The sequence below is a fragment of the Pezoporus flaviventris genome, unplaced genomic scaffold (genome assembly GCF_033815535.1).
Source record: "Pezoporus flaviventris isolate CSIRO_AGI_PZ_B2104156 unplaced genomic scaffold, CSIRO_AGI_Pfla_v1 ptg000078l, whole genome shotgun sequence".
Taxonomy (NCBI): Eukaryota; Metazoa; Chordata; class Aves; order Psittaciformes; family Psittacidae; genus Pezoporus; species Pezoporus flaviventris.
This window is the reverse complement of record NW_026892626.1, coordinates 17,182,973-17,203,857: the sequence shown is the minus strand read 5'-3', so window position 1 is coordinate 17,203,857 and position 20,885 is coordinate 17,182,973. Positions and strand designations below refer to the sequence as shown.

General features: G+C 45.6%; 1 protein-coding gene across 3 annotated transcripts in view; it reads left to right on the top strand.

The window, feature by feature from the left end:
* Positions 1–20,885, top strand: part of LOC133279440 (voltage-dependent T-type calcium channel subunit alpha-1H-like) — a 118,038-nt gene that overhangs the window by 65,954 nt on the left and 31,199 nt on the right. For all 3 annotated transcript variants that reach the window (XM_061473152.1, XM_061473151.1, XM_061473150.1), the window contains exons 9-20: positions 3,454–3,605; positions 4,604–4,789; positions 5,415–5,532; positions 7,148–7,303; positions 11,873–11,963; positions 14,095–14,303; positions 16,088–16,522; positions 17,204–17,304; positions 17,719–17,842; positions 17,975–18,043; positions 18,141–18,325; positions 20,382–20,508. In XM_061473152.1, coding sequence (XP_061329136.1) covers positions 3,454–3,605; positions 4,604–4,789; positions 5,415–5,532; positions 7,148–7,303; positions 11,873–11,963; positions 14,095–14,303; positions 16,088–16,522; positions 17,204–17,304; positions 17,719–17,842; positions 17,975–18,043; positions 18,141–18,325; positions 20,382–20,508 — 1,953 coding nt within the window. The remainder of the gene's footprint in view (positions 1–3,453; positions 3,606–4,603; positions 4,790–5,414; positions 5,533–7,147; positions 7,304–11,872; positions 11,964–14,094; positions 14,304–16,087; positions 16,523–17,203; positions 17,305–17,718; positions 17,843–17,974; positions 18,044–18,140; positions 18,326–20,381; positions 20,509–20,885) is intronic.

Genomic DNA, 20,885 nt, shown 5'->3' with positions numbered 1-20,885 from the left:
TAATTTGACCATTTCTCTTATTGAATTTCTCCTGATTCCAGGAAGGCTCCAGGCTTGTGCCACGTCTTGCTGCAACCAGAGGTGTCAGATTCTCAGAAAGAGCTTCATCTGCCGAGGTTTTCAGACCCAAGCTATTTAGAAAAGGATTTTTTTTGTCTGTTTATCTGAACTCAGATTGAACTGTTGAAAAGTTTGAGGCTTGTCCCTAATAGAAACATGGGTTTGAATCACTGAAATATCCCGCACCATAAACACAGCCTTCAAAGTGAGCAGAGGTGGTTGTGCTTTCTTGGGACATGTTTTGCCTGGAGTCGAGGCTGTTACCTTAAGCTCATTTCAAGGATATGGAAATCTTACAAATGGATCCCATACAGTTTCTGCGCTTCTCTTGAGTGGGGGAAAACTTACTCCTGCAGCCAAAGGACAAGGATTCATTGGAATCTGAAATCTGTAGCATCTGTACTCAGATCTGAACCTTTTTGAGCATTGCATGGAACCCACCAGTGGGACCCGGGGGTTAAACCACTCTCTGCTTGTTTCTGCTGACTGTTTTCAGCATGGCAGTTCCCATTTCAGGCTCTGCTTCTGGCACTGAGGACCCTTGTACCAGCAGGACACCACTGCCCGCCATTCCTGAGTGGTTTGTAGCCTTCTGCAATGCCACCTGGCTGCCTTTTGGCCATTTTCCATTTAGCCTGACCTGTTTCTGAAACCCTGGACCAATGTAAAGGTCGATTATCACAGCAGGAGAAGATGCGGAGATACCCAAAGCTGATGAGGGTTGTGCTTCCTCACTGCCTTTTGAAAAGGAAGTTTTCACTGATGCTGTTTGGAGCCTTATAGTGGGTGAGTAGTTTCCCTGTCAGAGTTGTTCAGGTTTGCAAAGTTATTTGGCAAAAAGCAAATAACACCAGTTTAGATCTGCCTTCTTGGAAGTGCATCATTTTGATGCCAACCTTTGTTGATTCATCATTGCTTGCTAGAAAGGAAGTTGCATTTCGTGACACAACCACGTCTCAAGCAAAAAGCCTGAAGTTTTCGTTTTGGAGAAGGTCAAAACAAGACACTGCAGCAATTTTCAGGCTTTGTTGCAACTTCATTTTCTTCCAGCCAGGAAGTTTGACAAAAATAATCCTTACCATGAAAAGTTTTGTGTTCAGCGAATCAACATTTTTGTGTTTTTCCCAGAGAAAAACACTCCTGGAAAAAATCCTGCTTTGAGGTTGGTTTAAATTTGAACAAACCAACAGTGTCTCCTAGTGGCTGACTCCAGGGGAATGGCCAAATCTATCTTGTCTTTAAGTGTCTCTTCCCTGACCCTCCTTCTAAATCTTTGCTCATCAGGGAGGGAGAGAAGTAGGAAATGAACTGTACTTCCAGCAACACACCATTCTATAAGCCATACAGATCTCGGTGGCAGGTTGTTTGAAGGCTCCAGTTGTTGTTGAAAGAAGGTAATGACCTTTGAAGGCTATAGCACTGGACACTTGGCTCATCTGCTGGTCAGCTTCCATTCTAACAACAGAAAAGCTCCCAGCAGCAGCCTAGCCAGCATGCAGAGCTATCCGTCCTTGGATCCTGCCTTGGTGTCCACGCACGTGCTCCACACATCGCACCTTACAGCAGTCGTTGTCACCAAATTAGTTCTGCCTTACACCGAATATGATCACTAAAGGATAATCGTGTGCACTTCTGGTGTTCTCAACATAAGAAGGACATGGAGCTATTGGAGCAGGTCCAGAGGAGACAATGAAGATGATCAGGGGCTGGATCACCTCCCATATGGATACAGGCTGAGAAAGTTGGGGCTGTTCAGCCTGGAGAAGAGAAGGCTGCGTGGAGACCTCATAGCAGCCTTCCAGTGTCTGAAGGGAGCCTACAAGGATGCCGTAGAGGGACTCTTCATCAGGGACTGCCCGAGCTGCAGCTTCATTGCTGATATTTGTGGCATTCATTTTCCAGCCTCACCATGCTAAAGAACCCTCCTCAGCCTGCCATGAGCACCCTGTCCCAAGGAGCCCTCAGGCTGCTGCCTGGAGGGATGCAAGGACTGAGTGAGTTACTTTGCTTCTTGCCAAGAATTCCCAGGTATAACCCCAGCTGAAGGGAGACCAAACACACCAGCCATGTGCTGCTCCTCACAAATTGCTTAGTGCACTGTGTGATGTTCCATCACCACTGTCCTTATAGCAGGACAGACCCTGGAGCCCACAAGGCTATTTCAGGCTCTGCTGAGGAGCTGCTTAGATGCCATCCTACAACAGTCCTTTTCTTAGATGTGTTTTCACTGCTCAGGTTGTTTCTGCATCATCGGGGAAGGGAATAGGATGGAGAGCACTGATGAACATTAGGGAATTGCTGTCTCTGCAGCAAGGGAGGTGTGAGGAGGGCAGCCTGGTGATCATGTTGATGTGCACCATATACCACCTGAGCCACTTCTTGATGGAGACTAAAGAACTGAAAATTGCACAGTCCTTCCCCTGGTGTCCCTTAGTAATTAGCATATATGGATTATAATCATGAGGACTGAGGCTTTTAGTGCTCTTTCTCCTGGATAAATGGTTGAGCACAAGACAGTCTATTGCATAAAGTGATTTAGCCCATGAATGATGGTTCATTAGCAGCCCACAGACTGTCACTGCCTATAGTAGGGGATGTGTGGGCTCTTCCTGTATTCTAGTTAACTCTTTCACTTTCTCCTTCAGTCAGCCAGCAAAGATTCAGTTTGCAGAGCATGGAGTTAAATGTGGCTGTGCCATAGTACTACAATGGTCTTCCCCCTTCAGAGCCTCAAATAATGCAACAACATCCCAAAGAGACTGCCATCTTTTAACAAAGTGTCAAATGATGGATGGGGAATAAAAGAAGCTATTATCAGTCAGGAGATGAGTCAGATATGAATATAACACCTTTTTTCCTAGACAATATTATTACACTGAGGAAATGAAAAAGACTCATTTTCTTTTGCAAAAGAAGAGGCCTTGAGTGTTAGAAATGCACACTGCAGAGCCTGCTGCTGTGTGAGGGAGCAGCTCCAGTAAGTGAGCAAAACCCCATCCCACCTTTGCTGTTCCATGGTTTGGAGCCTGGGTGCTGGGCAGACATCCCTGCACTTTCCAGGAAGGGAAGACTTGGGCTCTGTCTGGAAAGCGAGATCATAATGCAAGGTAATTTGGTGCTTGTGATGGAAAAATCAGCTCTTGGATTTAAGCTGCATCCACTCTTAGGCAAGGCAAGGGCAATAAACACCTCAAGGGAAATAAAGCTATTGATTCTACTGACTTTCACTGGTATTGTTCTACAACTGCTCCAGAAATGGGCTGGGATTCTGTGTTTTCAACAAGACCCACAGGGACTGTCCATGAAGCTTTTCTGCTGTTCCTCTCAGACACTTCATCTGTCTCTGTGGCTCTCTGTGCATCTGTTTGACCATGTTGCTTTTTTGCCCCGTAGCCAGATGAGTTGACCAACGCCTTGGAGATCAGTAACATAGTCTTCACAAGCATGTTTGCCCTGGAGATGCTCCTGAAACTCCTTGCCTTTGGCCTCTTTGGCTACATCAAGAACCCATACAACATCTTTGATGGGATCATAGTTGTCATCAGGTCAGTGCCAGTTCTTCCTTCACTGTGGCTTGTCTCCGAAGGGCTCATACCAGTGGGGAGTGGGATGGGGAACAGGAATGACGTGGCATGTGCTAATCCAAGGCTCACTGGCTATGATATGCTATAATTATCCTGGCCTTTCAGATTTCTGTCATTAGAAGGCCTGTCCAAAGTAAATGGACCTGGCAAATGGAGAACAAAGTCTATTTATGCCACACATCTGGCACTGTGGTCAGTTTTCCACTGAAGTGCAGAATGGCTGGCCCTGGGAAAGGAGTACTGTGAGTGTCCCTATCCCAGCAGCTTGCCTTCCCTCTCCCAAATTAACACATAACTCAGGCCAGAACCCCCAGGAGGGTAGGAGAGGGCACTGTTCTGTTGTCCTCTCCAGGGGAACACTACCAGCGTAAACTGGGGATGTCAAATGTGGGTGAGAAGCTTGTACAGCATCTCTTCCTGCTGGGGATATTTCTGGGGGTGCTGTTCACCTCTTGATCAGTAATTTGGGGCTGAGAAGTCAAGGGAGACACAGAAGGTATAAACCAGGATAGCTTCAGTTTGTCCATCCCTTTGATTCAGGGAAGAGAAAGCAATAGAGGCTCAGAGCAAAAGCCAGTCTGTGGCTTGATCAAACCAACGCACCCCAACCAATGTAAAACCCTCTGGAGATGAGCTTGGTACAAAACTGTGATCCACATTTTGTGACAGATTGTAGTGATGCAGACCAGCAGAGACATGCTGTGCTGTGAAGAGTCACAGAAAGCAAGGGAATTAAAGACTCAAGAAACTAGCTATAAAGGATGGAGGTTATGCATGTGCGTGTAGATCTGCACAAGTGGGAAGGGAAGGTGTTTTTCAGAAGCAAGAAAGAAGGTGGCAGACAAACTGCCCCTTTAGGGCTTCTGGTGGTGTGATATCCTGTAAGAAACCAGCCTGCCCAAAGCTTTCACAGTAGAGAGCTGCTGCTTCTAGCTCTTGTCCTTGTGGTGTTCCTGCAGTGTGTGGGAGATCATCGGTCAGTCGGATGGAGGCCTCTCTGTGCTACGAACCTTTCGGCTGCTCCGCGTGCTGAAACTGGTGCGCTTCATGCCCGCCCTCCGTCGCCAGCTCGTGGTCCTGATGAAGACAATGGACAATGTGGCCACCTTCTGCATGTTGCTCATGCTCTTCATCTTCATCTTCAGGTACAAGAGGCTGCAGCTGCTCTTCAGTTACTTGTTCAGCTTGCTTAAGTAATACATAGATCAGAGTAACAATACACTGCATTTGCTAGGCTGCCTACGTGATGGAAGTGCTCACAATAGACTGACAAGCAGACACTCAACAGACTTTTCAGTCTCAGTTTTGCATGCAGTACTGTAATTCCACAGATGAATGAAGCCCACAACCAGGCAACATTTCCTCTGGAATTCCTGGGAGGCTCGTTTAGCTGTGTCTCAGGAAGCTGTCAGTAACTGGACTCCAGCACTGTTATATTTGAGATGGATGTTGTACAGACTCCAAGATTTCTGTCTGACCCTATAATGCCCCTCGGTATCCTCTTCTTGGAAACCAGTTGGATTAGGAAGCTGGCAGTGTGAGTTGTCATTTTCTAGACAAAGGAGATCCCTGATTTAACTTCCGTGTAGATAATTGAAATATGACACAGAAGAACCAAACAGTAGGGTTTCATCAGAGTTTCTTCCTGGGACATACCACCAGCATACAAAACACCGGGAGCAGAAAAGTGTCCAAAAAAATCACTGCAATCCTCCCTGCCACTGTATTTCACACAATAACATGTTTCTTCTGTCTTTTCTCCCACTCTAGCATCCTTGGCATGCATCTTTTTGGATGCAAGTTCAGCCTGAAAACTGATACAGGAGACACAGTTCCAGATCGAAAGAATTTTGATTCCTTACTGTGGGCCATTGTGACCGTATTTCAGGTAAGCTCTGGATCCTCTGGGAAGTTTTCATGTGACCACCTGGACAGTTAGTTTACTTTTTTAAGGAAAACTATTCCAGTAGGTGTCAAATTTGGACTGAAATGGCACTGTGGAGTTAATAGAGCAAGGTGATTGTGTTTCTAAGTTAGCTGGTCTCTATAAACCCTGATAGAGAAGCAAAATCAATAGTGTGCATATCTGTTGCCAGTAAAAGTCTAAGAAGGCCTGAAAATCCACCCTTCTTGTCCTTTCATAAAGCCAGTAAGATCAGACCCACAGTCTAGTGTCCTGTACTGTAGATCTCTTGTCTCTTTACTTGCCTTCGTCCCCTAAAAATGCACTTGGCAAACAACTTCATCTAACTGGGAGTGACAGATACTGTCACAACTCAGAGCTGGAGGTGCTGGCTCTATATGCTGGAAGCTTCTTTATATAAAAAAGTTGTGTTTCCTCTGCAAACAAAATCTGTTCTGTGCTTGAAATTACTGGCATATTCCACACTGGAGCAATAAGCTACTATTTCCAAGACATTCTAAACATAAAGATTAGTCTTTTCTTTTCAAAGGCTCAGGCTACAGAGTCCAAGTGCAGCAAGTGGAGCACAATGGAACAGTGTTAAGCTAAGTTTCTGAATGTAGAGTAGGTGCTCATCACAATATCACTCAAGGTAGAAACCAGTCCTGAGTCTTCACTGTGAAGAATAAAACTTCTGACAAAGTTTTCCTTCTTACAAAGGAGCAAGACAAAAATCAGAATTAGTCCCACAGCTCCACATCTTTCTTTTACCAACATCAATACAGATTTCTACATATACTCTAACAGTCCCTTGGGAAATAGAGCTGGCTCTGAGCACAAGGGCTCAGTCCTGCATCCCATGAAGGTTAGTGAGTGGCATGACTCAGTTCTAACCCCAGAGCTACCTGTTTTTGAGGAGGGTTAGAGACCATTTCATTGTAAGCATGAATTGATGTGGAGCATGAATTTGTCATCCATTTCTCTCAGGTCCCAGGATTTTGGGGCTTCAGAAAAGTGGGAATCCCTGAGGAAGGTCCCTTGGAGCAAGGCTTTGTAAAGATGTGCATTTTTTTGCCCAGCTTGTCAGTGCTTTTATCTAATGGAAATCACTTTGCATCCCTGATTTTCTTGAGCCACCCAGTGTCATTTATCTCATCAAACACCCTTTGTATTTGTCCTTTACCCTTTCCTTCAGCTCCAGATGCCTTATAAAGAGCAGCCCAAAAGGAGACAACAACTCTGGCCTCAGGTCTTTTATCTTCTGATGGTTATCAAAGGAGACAATACCACCACCAAATTACTGGACTTGTACCAGCACATCTTTCATGCTGCCCTACCTAGGATCTGAACTAGTCATGTCTGTGGGCAGCAGTGTGCTAGATCTTCCTGCAGAGAGGGGAATTTTGGCCAGAAGACAGCTCTCACATGCAAAGATCTAAATAAAGGAATGTTTTACTGTCTCTCTTCATGAGACCTATTAATGCTTATGCTTAGAAAATGTTAAAAGGAGAGGAAAAAATGGATAAGTCAGTATCTGAATGCATCTGCTGTGTATGAGAGGAGTGAAGTAATTAAAGTCTTTCCTTTCACCCCTTTGTAGATCCTGACTCAAGAGGACTGGAACGTGGTCCTGTACAATGGGATGGCATCTACATCCTCATGGGCAGCCCTCTACTTTGTGGCCCTGATGACCTTTGGCAATTATGTGCTCTTCAACCTTCTTGTTGCCATCCTGGTAGAAGGCTTCCAGGCAGAGGTAAGAGATCCGAGCAGAGGGAGGGAGAACACTGAGACACATGTAGGTGAGCGTGTAGGGATGAATGCATGTCAGCACAAATGTCTAGCCATCAAGCAGCCCTGAATGTAAATTTAAGGAATGTAGATGAGCTGTGTGGGCATGTGAAGCTCTTGTGAATCTCTCTTTGCAAATGAGACCCACTGGACTTAGCATGGGACTTGGGAGACCAACAGTTTGGTTGATCTGCTGCAGGACCTGTTGTGTGGCCTAGAGGAAATGCTTTAGGGTTGGTTTGACTTACCAGGTCTTCCATCTGTTCTGTGTTTTGTGTCTTCATTATGGTGGGCTTCAGGCCTTCAATGTAGCCAGTGTTAGTCATGGGGACCAAAGTATGATGTTCTCAGACCGGGCCTTTCCTTGTGACTCTGTCCCTTCTGTGTTATTTGAGGCCAGTAGCCCACCTGTTCAAAAGCTGTGTTGCAAGGCTACAAACATTAAAGTCTGAGATACTTTGAATGATGAAGGACATGGAAATGCTAAAAAGATTTTTACCTGTACCTGAAAATAATGTCAGTATCAGGTCAGTGAGCAGGGAATATAGGATAAACTGCAGCATCTCATCTCACATGGAAAGAATTATAGAAATCATGTGCCATGTCCTGGTGTGAACTAACAGCACAACCATCAGCAGCTATGCAGGCAATCCTGTGCCACATGATCCAGAGGAGCAGCTCCCACTGGTATGAGTGGTGTAAGTGCTATAGTATGAGTGAGGGGCCCTGTAGCCTCCTAAGCTTTCCACCCCACTGACAAGTCCCTTCCAGATTTGCTTTAAGCATCCTGAGAGAGTGAAACCAGGCATTCCCTGCCCTGCTCTTCTTCATCTTCCTTTCAGATCACAGCAAGTCTATTTGGGAGAGATTTAAACTGAGGATGATCTGGTTTGGTTATAAATGTAACAATGTATGGGCATATATACATTATCCAGAAATTGGAGATGATTTTGAGACTTAGCAAAACTCAGCCAGTCCCTGTTAAAGCAGAGAATAGTGGCATCAAAGGGGCTTACATCATGCTTTGGGGTTTTATTAATTATTACTTCTTTATTTCCTCAACCATCAAGAAGAGCAAGTTTGCTCAGTACCAGATTGGCTTCAGAGACACAGACTCAGAAAGGAAATGAGAAAATGGCTTCAGTTTTCACTGCTTTGCCTCCCGAGGGAAAGAGGAGAAAGAAATAATCTTTATAGGACATTTTATTTCCACTTGTCATTTTTCCCCCAGAATTGGTGTCGCGCTCTCATCCGCAGGGTTTAGATCCCATTTAAACCAACCTCATCACATTGAGACCAAATTTCACTGATCATGGAATAGAATTGAAATATTCATAGACCAAAAATTCCTTCAAGCCAACACAGTCACATTTATGTCTTTCAAGGATGTATGTAGATTCCTTATTAAAACACCCCTCCAGGTTCCTCACAGCACTAACAGAGGAAAACTAATTGAAACAAAAGGAGCCAAGCCACAGTATGGAAACAGCAACCCTGCTCTATGTCACTCACAGCGGTTTCATGGATGCTGAGGGTGGTGAGTGCCACGTGAACACACAGAGAGGACACAAGTAGAAGACACAAAGCTCATTGCTTTCAAAATAAACAGCTCTGCACTGCATTAGTGGGCATTTTAATGTCTTGTACAATGCGTTCCATGCCCTGAAGATCCAACACAGCTTGCCAGCAAGACAAGCAGGTCTTTTTCCAAGAACAAGCCTGTGTTCCACGTGTGGGTGACTAGAGCTTGTGCTGACACGGCTTGTTTCCAAATTGCTGTCATTTTCTCAGTGTCACTGATCTCATATCTCCCAGCTTTACTCCGGATACTATAACACCTTTACATCAGGTTCTAGTGCAGCCTGTGGCAGATGGAGGTGGACATTTTAGCTGCCAACCGAATAAGACCAAAGCAAAGGAATTGCCACTATTTGTACAGGCTCTGCAGTAGTTGCCATCTTCCAACCTAGAAAGGATTTTCCTCTAGGAGCATTGTAGCTGTATTTAGAGCGGTTGTGCTCAGACTCAGTCCTGCTAGAAAACGACACAGGCTGCAGCAGACTAAAGATGTGCTAAAGTAATAGATTTTCCTAAATTGGATGCAGAAAGAACCAATACATATGCTTAACATACCATAAGCCATATGGTAGCTCAGAGTATTCAGTGACCAGATATGTCAGATGCCCTCATATTCCACCAACCAGCAAATATGGGGGTAAAAAGAGGACAAGCCAGGGATATCCAAACAGACAATAACCAGTCTGCGTGTGACCCAACAGATTGGAAACTGTCAGCTTGAGCTCCTGCTCGAGCAATCCTACATTTAGGCACAGAGAGCCCTCATCCAGCAGTCTGCATCCTTTCCTGATTGCTTTAAGGCAGAAGAAAGTTCATTCCCCTCTGCAAACTGACAGCTTGCAGGTCTCTGTACAGTAGAGATCCCATTCCTTACTTGCCCTCTTGGAGGTTGGATCACCTGCTAATGTGAAGGCAGAAATGAGCAGCCTCATGCAATACCCTCTGAGTGTATGATTACAGACCTCGCTCAATAGCTGTCGTTTTCTTGCTGAAGCTTAATAGCTCCTTTTGGAGCTGTTACAGCCCATGATTTAAACGTGTGTAAGCAGTAGTTTTCAAAGCTTGTATTATTCACTCACTGCTGCCTCTGAAAAGGCCAGCAACCACAGGCATGACATTTGCAGGGCACATTTTGCTCTCCACTCCCATTTTTTATAAGTCTTGACACGAAGCTTATAGGCCTTGTCAGTTGTCTCATAGTGAGGTATTAGCTGTGCTACAGAAAACCCTTCTCAGGGCTGTATTTCAGCTACCGAGGTTCAGTTCAAGTGTTGCACTTATAAATGTATAACTTAGCTTGGTTGTAAACCAAAGATGTTTACAGTCTCCTTGGACAACTCCCAGGAAGAAGTATCAATGGAGCTGGGTTTTCTTTTGCCTGGTTCTGTTGGGATGTTGGGAACATGGCAGAAACTCTTGTTTTGATCCTTTTGACTCCATCTTCTTACAGGCTGATGCTCTTAGAAGTTCTAGAAGACACTGAGATGGCACTTCTCCCTTTGCTTAGGTGTTTCTTTTACTCAGATGGAGAGTGACTCCTGAGAGGCTTTTGCAGCTAAGAGGGTTCACATTAGAGCTGCTCCAAGCTCTAAACCATTAACAGCATCTCAAAAAGGACACTACAAATTGGACTGTGAACCACAGTAGACAGTCTCAGCTTGATCTCAGGTTCTGATCTGCCTGTGGAGCAAGTTTGGCAGGAGGATCCCTAGAAGAGAATAGGCTTAAATGACCGCAAAACCATTTCTAGTACATTTGTGCTTATTACAATAAGCAGGCAGACTTCAAACAGGACCGTAATTGCATATTTGTGCTTACATTGTTCCCATGTCATTTGAAATCTATGCCAGAGCATAGAAAAGCAGAGAAACCTTCCAAAACTGTGCAGATCTTTCATCTACTCTGCACTAGTGCTTCTGTTCCAAACCAGAGAAGATGACTAAGGGAGCTTTAGCCTTCCAGTCACCCTGGCTGGCTGCACCAGTTAGCAATACATCAGAGCTGAAACGAAGTTCACTGCCACTTCAGCACCATGTCTCTAGGAACCCTGGTGATTTGTTCAAGCATCAGTTGAGGAGCTGTGCTCCTTTTTTGGGGATCAGCTGCTTTAATCCAACCGTTTGCTCTCAATTTGTACAGCTTTCCTGCAGTCTCAATGGATCAAGCCAGAGTCATGCTGACAGCCTGCTGGAACCTCTCCTCTCTGCAGATCTCCAGCAGAGGAGAACCTGACCATAGCTCTTCTGTCCCAGGCTTTTACATTATTTAGGCTGATCATTTGTAGTAGCAGAGGTAGATGTGGAAGGGAAAAATAGCTGGACTTCCAGGAGAAAAGCCAGTCTGAGGGTGCTTGGCTGCTCTCTGTCCTGAGATGATGCTGTACTGCCAGGCAAGCTGGCCTCATTCCCTTCTGCCTTAGCTTCAGTGTTGCCAAGAGATTTCCCAATACAATCTCCATTGCCAGCCAGCATGAAGAAACCAAATCAGGGCTGGGTTTTCAGCTCTAAGTCAACTTTACAGTGCTGTCAAATAAAGAAGAAAAACCCTTCACCATCCTTTGACATTAAAACCTAAGTGCTCTCAGCTGAGATCATGGAGAGTACAAATATGGAACCTCACAATGCCAGTTTTTCTTAGCTGCACTTTCATGTTCTCCCCCGGGATACACTGCACAATGTAGGAAATACAACAACATTGCAAGAACAGGAGTTACAATCACAATATCATCCTTTCTGTCCAAGTATGAAAATGAATCAAAACAAGAAGGGACTTACCTGGGATCATTCCCTAGGGAGTGTCAGAGGGAATTCGGCATTCTGCCCTCCTGGTTCTTGGGGCCACACTTTAAATGACCATGGGGAGCTGAGGTATCTCTGAGCTGCCAAGTGACCCAAATGGCTGTTGTGCTGAAGCTTAAATGAATCCAGTCTGTTAATTATCCTTCTCCTCTCTGCAGGGTGATGCCAATAGGTCAGACACAGATGAGGACAAGACATCTGCCAACTTTGATGACGATTTTGAGAAGCTAAAAGACCTCCGAGCAACAGGTAGGCTTTTGTCTCTGTGTTTTTCTGGGAATCTGAGAGCTACAACTCTGCTTCAACAGTCATCAACGGGAAAAAGTGGAAGAATTCATTTTACTTGGCAGGAGGTCTAATAGCTGTGTTAAGAGAGAAGCTTTTAACATGCAAAAAGTGTAGGGAAGCTAAATGAGCAGGGAGATTTCCTTTAAACAGCTGTTTTCCTAATTTAAATTACACTGGAATATTTAGTTATGTCTCCTCATTTCTTCTGTATCATCCCCACAGAATGCTTTGCTGACAGCAATAGTCACACACTACTTCTCAGCAGCTTTTCTAATCAATCATGTTCTCATCTGTTGTTTTTAGTTTCTCATACAAATGCGTTTAGGTGAGGTTTGATTGATGGGAATGTTGCTGTTCATTTGTGTTACAGGAGGGCCTGGCAATTGATATGAGGTAAGGCCAATTGTACTATAAACATGCAATGGTAGGTGACAGCCTTCACTCTGTAGAGTTTGCAACCAGATAGGGGACAGTAAGGGAACACAAATTGAATAGTATTGATGGTGAACAGGAGCCAGTTTAGCTCCTCTGTACTTTGATTCTCAGTTTGGGCTCTTGTTAGGGTTACTTAAAGTGCTTCTAAACCAGGATTCATTTCAGCTAAGGAAATTACATTGATTGTGGTGAACAGATGGAATTCAGCTGAGGAAGGGGCAGAAGTAATTTGTTGGGGAAGCTGAGACAGAGCTGGATCACAGCAAAGTGATGGAGCTGCTTAGCCTGCAGATGAAGCAACAAATTCCAAGCACAAGTGACCAAATGAATGTCCATTGCAAACAGCTGGCAAGGAACCCACAGCACCAGCTATGTGCCAGCTTTGCACCAACTACTTGCTGAACAGCTTCAAGTAAGAAGAGAGTTCTAGGGGCAAGAAATATTGTCACCTCTTCTCAGGTAATACAGGGATAGGAGACAGGGCTGAACTTGCCATCAACCAAAATTCCATGAGTAATTGGGTGTCTCCATAAGCCTCACAAGTGCCGACCAGTGACTAAACAGCATGAAGACATTAACAATTGTATCATAATGCTGTTGGTCTGTAAATAGATACTCTGGCAAGAGGAACATGTATTGCAGATAAACACATTTTGAGCTAGATCTTCCAGCCCTCAAAGTGGATGGCAGTGCTCCCACAGACTTCTGTAGTGCAGATCAGGTATTTGTGCTCAAGCCAGCAACAAAACATGATACAATAGAAGCACAGTGCGTTACAAAAGCAGCCAGTGGAAGAAAAAGAGCAGGGGTAATGCACTCACTTGGATTTTCTCACTGTCGATTTGTACTTCCCTCCTGTTGGGCATGGATGCTCCCATCCTTCCCCCTCCTTAAGACTGATCCTGAAGTTATTAAACCACAACCCACTAAATCCAGTAAAACAGGAGCTAGCTCGGCTTTAGTTTTTTGTTTGAGGTTAGGCTTTTGGTTTTGAGTATTATGGCACTGGAGGTGTTATGTCTGGTTTGTCTTCAGTGTGAATACCATTTTTGCAGCCTGTAGTTGCTATACAGCTAAAATAGATGCTTTCTGCAGTTACCACAAGATGTGCCATTAGATTTCTCTGTTACAGGAGGTTTACTCTTCTAGACAAATGGATGTGTAAAAGCAACTTCCATTTCCTGTCCCCTGAACAGATGACTAAAGACAATGACTAATGGTCACTTAGTGCCTTCCCCATGAAGGAACTCGGAGCACATCAGAACTGCATAAAAATCTCTTTGCAAGGCTGTATGACAAGGAGAAGAGATTAACTTCCCAGGGTGAATTTAGCCAGTCTTCAATATCCTTTCCCTGGAAGCTCTCTCCCAGTCCCCCCAGACTGTAACTCCACTCTCTAAATCCCAAGAAACAGTGAGCAAAAGCGGCTTCCTTTGAAGGGCACGATGGGTTCCAAGTCCAGCCAGGGCTGAAGGCCTCTTAAAAGGTTATGACATTTACCTTATGCCTTTCAGCATGGCAAAAGTGATCATATTGCCCACAACATTCCATCTCCATTTGGCAGGGTTCCCAGGAGACCCAAGGAACAATGTCCATTTTGAAGAGTGATTTCTGCAGCTGAGCATTCACCTCTTCTTCTCTCTCCCCTTCTCTCCAGAGATGAAGATGTACTCGCTTGCTGTCACCCCAAATGGACACCTGGAGGGCAGGGGAAGCATGCCCCCTCCTATCATCATGCGCACTGCTGCCACACCAATGCCCACACCAAAGTGTTCCCCACACATTGATTCAGTGCACACATTTGTGGACTCAAGAAGAGGGAGTAACGCTTCCCTAGAGCCCTTGAGCTACGACCAGAAGTCCTTGGTAGGTTCCTGTTGCTAACAGCTCTCTCTCAAGTGCCTGCAAGCAGCACAGATGACGTGCACACACATGTTGCTGGAAAATGAAAAGGATGGTGATAGAGGTGAGAAGGACGCTTAAAGGCAGGAGGAAAGCAGATACAAGAGGGCAAAATGAATGGGTGTGATGCGCTGGGGCAGGATAGTGACAGCATAACTGTCAAGCACAGTGAATATATGAAAATAGGAGATGGGTATTGTACTGAGATTCGTTGTTTTCCTGCCTAGTATCTAATTGGAAGTCCATGCCAAGCCACCTGAGAGAGAGACAGCCTGAGACAAGCCTTAAGTTTATACAGTTATTCCAGCAAACCCCTCTGAGGAGGAGCAGGCATCTTTTGCCTGCTGGCCATTTTGTGGTGTCTTGGAGAAGCTGTCAGGTGTTCCTGTGAGGATGAGGCCTGTTTCCCCTCACAGTATTTCAGGGTTGCATCTTGAACTCATCTTGTGTCAAGGGAAATGAAGCATTTGTCCTTACCAACACAGCAGCTGAGCTCCAGTTACAGTACAATAGCCCCATTGGAGGGGAACCAGGTATGAGCTGACCGACTGCTGCCAGGCACAGCTCATGGAGCAGAGATCTGGCTGGAGCTGACTGCTTTGGCAATGGGTTGCATTTTGCCTGCAACAGGGGAGCAGGAGGGCAGCTCTATGAAAACAGAGGGAGAAGAGTTAATAGACAAAGTGGATTTTTGCTGCTGCTTATCTATCCCATTCCTCTGCTCTGTAACTGCAATATCATGTTCAAATCAAGGCAGCGGACTGTGAAAGCACTTCACGCAGAGACAGAGCCACTATCCCCTTTGGTAAGCTGCTTAGTCAAGGTAATGCTTTTGAAAAGAAAATAGAGATGGCTGTTGTTTGCCTTGGGGTATCATGGGATTGCGAGTTGCCGGAGAGAGTTGTTCATCATTTGAATCCTTTCTCTGAGAGCACATCAGTGCCACCAGCCAAAGGATGATGAAGCAGTCAGAGGAGAGCTGGCCAACACTGAGCAGGAGGAGGAAGGCAGTTTGCCTCGTTTTATGCTGGGAGGAAGCCATGGAGGGAAAAAGAGCTTTCCTTCTAGCTTTTCTGCTCTGACCTGAAGTGCTCTCATCTTGGCAACTACCTGTCAGCCAAAGTGCCCTGACACACTGATCAGGGCCAAAAATTGGTTGTAAGGGAAACATTTTTCCACCTCCTATGCAGCAATTGAAGAGAAAGTAATGCAAATAGGGGCACAATTTCTTACAGACATTTGGGTGCCAGGTACCAGAGCCCCTTTGGAAGCCAGGGAAGCTGTGGGCTGAAACCACTTGAACGTGAGGAAAGAAAATGCCACTTTAGCAATAGTGCCTCTGAGTTCAGTTTTTATGTGCAGTTCATGTTGCCAGGACAATAGGAGGTCACACAGCACAGCGGGTTGGAGCTGTGCTGCAGGTATAGCTCAGAGCACCTTCAGTGTGGGCTTACCTGGGTACTTGGCTCCCATCTCAAGGCATGATGAAATCATAGAATCGTAGAATCATAGAATAGTTAGGGTTGGAAAGGACCTTAAGATCATCAAGTTCCAACCCCCCTGCCATGGGGAAGGACACCTCACACTAAACCATATCACCCAAGGCCTCATCCAAGCTGGTCTTGACCATTGCCAGGGATGGAGCATTCAGGGGAAGGCATGACTTGCAACAAGAAGGGTCTTCAAAATGCCGTATGCTTTGGCTTTGTCGTGCAAACAAACCCTCAAATGTCTTTCTTCTCTCTCAGTCCAGCCTCCGCAGCTCCCCTTGCGCCAACTGGGGCACCAGCAGCAACTGGGGAAGCCGACGCTCAAGCTGGAATAGCCTGGGCAGAGCCCCAAGCCTCAAGAAGAAGAGCCAGTCAGGAGAAAGAGAGTCCTTGCTCTCTGGGGAGGGGAAGGGCAGCACAGATGATGACTCCGATGATGCCAAGTCCAGCACAGTGAGCAGAGCCTCGCTGCACCGCCGGGCAGAGTCCCTGGACTACCGCAGCTCCCTGGACTTGCCGGAGCTGCTCCAGTTGCCCACCATGCGCCACTCGCTCAGCATCAGCCCCGTGGCTGTTCTGCCTGCTGAGTACCAAGACTGCAATGGCAAAATGGTTCATGTCCCCAGTGAGTTCTTCCTGCGTGTGGATGGTCACAAGGAGGATGCTATGGACTATGAGGATGACATGGAGGATGTGAGTTGAGGGGGAAATTGGGTGTTTGTGTGTTAAGTTGCATTTCCACTCCAGGAAGGATTGAAAATCCAGCTTGGAAATGTGTTACTGCCTAAAGGTTGGTGCAGATAGCATGAGTCCAGATCCAGGTGGTGGACCTCCACTTCTCAAAGGGTTTTTTTAACTAAGTTAGTGGGATGGGCTGTTCAGTAGTAGTGGTCTCTTACAAGGTAAAACTGCAAGGTAATGTGCATACATTTGCCTAGTTTTTGGACTGATTGAGATTATCCCATTGGTGTGAGATGCCTCCAAAAATGACCTGTAGGGACGACAGCTAGCTAATGTCTTTGCTCACAAGAGTTGTTTGGCATCCCAAAAGCTTGAAGGTTTTGTAGTTAACTTCTTGCTTGCTTGAGCCCTTTTTGGTTTTGACAGAACTTCGGATCTCAAAATGATTCCTGCCTAGAAGTCCTCCTCTGTCATGTTCGTATCTCACTGTACAGCAGCCCCTTTCTTTCACCCCTTTCCTTTCTCTTTTGTTGGACAAATGTGACGACACCTGCCACAGCTGTCCTAAAAGCCGTGACTTCTTACAGGCACCATGAAATGCCATGCACTGCCCTCTGTCACAAAAGCACTGTGAAAGTTAAGGAGGCAGGAAAATAAAAGAGGAAGAAAAGGTGTTTCTTCTTTTCTTTCCAGAGTTACTGCTACCGGATTCGTAAAGCCCTGGAGCCCTACAAACCACAGTGGTGCAAGACTCATGAAGACTGGTCCCTCTATGTGTTTTCCCCACAGAATCGGTAAGAAATTCAGTGAAACACCAGCCCACCAGGTTTTTGGGGTAATGGAATATTACATTTCTAGCCAGCCTTCCCTTGAGAAATTCCCAATCTAATGCAGAAGCACTGAGAGTTTTAGAAATCCAATTCCTGCCTTTTAGGTAACCTTTTTCTGTTACATGTCTGCAGAACTGTTGCATGGTTCACTCCATGGTTGTCTAAGAAGAAGGGTGGTTTAACCAGCATTAATAATAGCTGTTATTACATCTAGTTTACTGCACTGATAATAGTGTCTGTAACTTGTGGAGTGCTCACTACCTGGACTGATGCTGGTGGCACAGCTGCTGAAGCCTTTTGAGGATGTGCCATTCAGGTGGGAGTCTCTTGCTCACCCAAATATCTGAAGCATATTTTGCTCCCCCCCCATGTCTGCAGGTTCCGAGTGATGTGCCAGAAGGTCATTGCCCATAAAATGTTTGATCATGTGGTGCTGGTCTTCATATTTCTCAACTGCATCACTATAGCACTGGAGCGACCAGACATAGACCCACACAGCACAGTGAGTACCGAAGTCATTTTCCTCCTTCATCCAGCATCCTTGTGTAGGCAAGACCCTGCAACGTGGAAGATGTTTGTTGTTTTCTAACCTCTTTAAATAACTTGCCTCTTTTTGTTGCTCTGTGTTTTACAGGAGAGGATGTTCCTAAGTGTTTCTAATTACATCTTCACTGCAATCTTTGTGGCTGAAATGATGGTTAAGGTAATTGCATCTTCATAGCCAGGCCTGGCAAAGACCAGAACATGACATAGTTGTGATCTGGGTGAAGATTTAAATGTCTCTCTTCTCCTGGCTGTAGGTGGTAGCTCTTGGCTTTTTCTCTGGGGAGAACACCTATCTGCAGAGCAGCTGGAATGTCCTGGATGGAGTCCTGGTCTTTGTATCTATCATTGACATTATTGTCTCCATGGCATCAGCAGGCGGAGCAAAGATCCTGGGTGTCCTTCGTGTTTTGAGGCTTCTGAGGACCTTGAGACCTCTCAGGTACATTCACTGGGAGAGTACTGAGTTGCTTTGTGTTGAGAGACCAAAGAGTTTATAAAAATGCACATGATCTGTCAAGGTCTTGCTTAATAGCACAAAAAGCTGAGCACAGTTATGGGCAGAAGCATCTTTGGCGAGCTCTGTTTGGAAACAGTTTGGAAACAGAGAACTGAATCATAATGCATCTCCTCCAGCATGGGAAAGAGCGAATGGAGTTTGGAGTCAGACATGTTATCATACTCAGGCAGTTAGTGCTGTGAATGCCTCCTCCATGCTGCGTTTTTATCACCATTTTACAAATCAGTCTGGCTCCTTGTTATTCAAGTCGTTCCCAAGCAAAGAGGTCACGTTGGCTGGGAGAGAATTTACAACTGAACAGGTACTGGCAATAATTTGATAAGCTCCAGCATCTCTACCTGGTCTCCCATTACTGCAGAACAATTTAGCTCTCAGCAAGCTGGAGGAAGGGGAGATGCTTTCAGTAGGTGAGAAAAGGAATAAAGAGAATTGGTATTTTGTTTACTATTATGCAGTAACAAAGAGGATTAATGCTTGGTGGATTTTTATGAGCTCGTGGCTCCTGTTCTGTTTCTGTCCTGCTTGGCAAGGAGTACAAGTCTTTTTCGTTAAATTCTAGGAGAAATAAGATAGGTACCTCCAGAGACAGGCTTGCTTATGAGACGAATAGGAAAAACCGATCTTGTTTGGGCCCATGACTACAAGAACAGCAGCTATTTATCTGCTGCTCCGTGTTTCCTTAGTGACAAGTGACTTTGTGTTTGTCTCCTCTCTTGCTCCCATGCTCTGTTCTTATGGTGGCATCAGAGTCCCCTTGCAGTGCTGGCTCACCAGGAGCTACCCTAGGCAAGCCTTGGCCTGGCAGCACCTCAAGGCACCTAACACACATAACCAGGAACAGAAATGAGGCCATGGGCAATAAGTAGGCCTAAGGGGAAAAAAAGGCAATTGGTCTTTGAGGATAAGTAGGCCAGATTCTATTAATAGAGAGGAATTCATCACTTCTCATGATGGCTTCACTTAACACAGCCTCTTCTAGGGTTACTCCAGGGACCATTCCTAACACTTTGTAGGTGCAGTTCAGACTGCCACATTATTTGCTGCCAAACAAGACCCTATTGAAAAGCTTTGTCCCTGCAGCATACAGCTCTCCTCTTTCCTCTGTGTTTGGCAGGCATGAAGCATCATTAGACGTGCAAGCTCAGGCTACCTGCAAGAACTTATACCCTCTACAGGCCTCTCCTAAACCCAGCTTTGATGTTCATCAGTCAAAACACCCCTTTCCCAGAACTTGCTTGGGCTGGTTGCACTTATGTGTGTGCAAACACATTTCTCAGACACCCATGGGAGAGCCATTCTCCAGGCACTCCTCCAGGAAAGCAAAACACTTGTTCTCCATAATACCCAAAACCTGCTTCGGGCCGTGCTCTCACAGCCTCACAGCAAGCTGCTCTTTAATGGGTGACCCTTTGGCTGGGGAGCTGTTGATCACAAGTTGCTGTTAGCCAAGAGTCAGTGTAGGAACTAATTAGCAAACAAACTGAAATGACTTTGTTTGGGAAGTTGTCATGGGGCCCAGGCCAGCAGGAAAGGAGAGCACTTATGGCTTGTAGTAAGAGGACAAGACATGCTCTCTAGTACCACTGTGGAGCTGTTTAATACACGTTGTGTTAAGAAGCAGGCTCCTGCCTGGTGTGTGCCCCTCTGCTTGGATCAAAGAGACCTCAGAGCGGATCAGCTTTCTGTACTAAGGTATAAATAGCCCTGTCAATGGGATCCTCTGTGGTATCCTGCCCATAGAGAGTATTCCCTCCTCACTGTTACTCGTAAGCTATTGCCCAACACCACTGACAGGGTGTCTTACACTTCTTTAATTCCATCTGATGTGACTGTCAATGTTCTAGTTGTCCAGATAAGTCACTGACCATCTCTGAATGCTGCCTGCAGGTAGAGGAGGGTTGTGTTAGCTTTACTGCAGCCAGGCAGAGGGGAAAAACCAACCATATTAAAGCCTTTATTGTTTTGCTCTTTTTTCCAGAGTCATCAGCAGAGCCCCAGGTCTGAAACTGGTGGTAGAAACCTTGATCTCGTCCTTGAGGCCTATTGGGAATATTGTCCTCATCTGCTGTGCTTTCTTCATTATCTTTGGGATTTTAGGGGTCCAGGTAAGATTATTTCTCTCCCCAGAGCCATCTCTAAGTGACTGCTGCAAAAGAGAAGCTGTTTTGCTCACCACCTAGGGTTAAGGTGGAAGTACTGAGCTTAAATATGTCCGAAGGGGGATTTCAGTTAGGTGTTAGGAAAGGAAAGCCAGGTTGTAGAATAGCTGCTCTGGGGTGGGGTTGGCATCTGCTCACTGGAGACTTCTTAGAAGAGCAGCCCTCCCTGGTGAGCAGCACAGCACCAGCTAAGCCTGAGGGAGGAGAAGGAAAACACAAATACCCAAGATCTCTCCTAGCTCTGTGTGCTAGGACGTATAGAATATCTCTTCCTTAGAGGGAAGATTGTCATCATCCCAACAAGACAGATTTGGTTTGCAGCA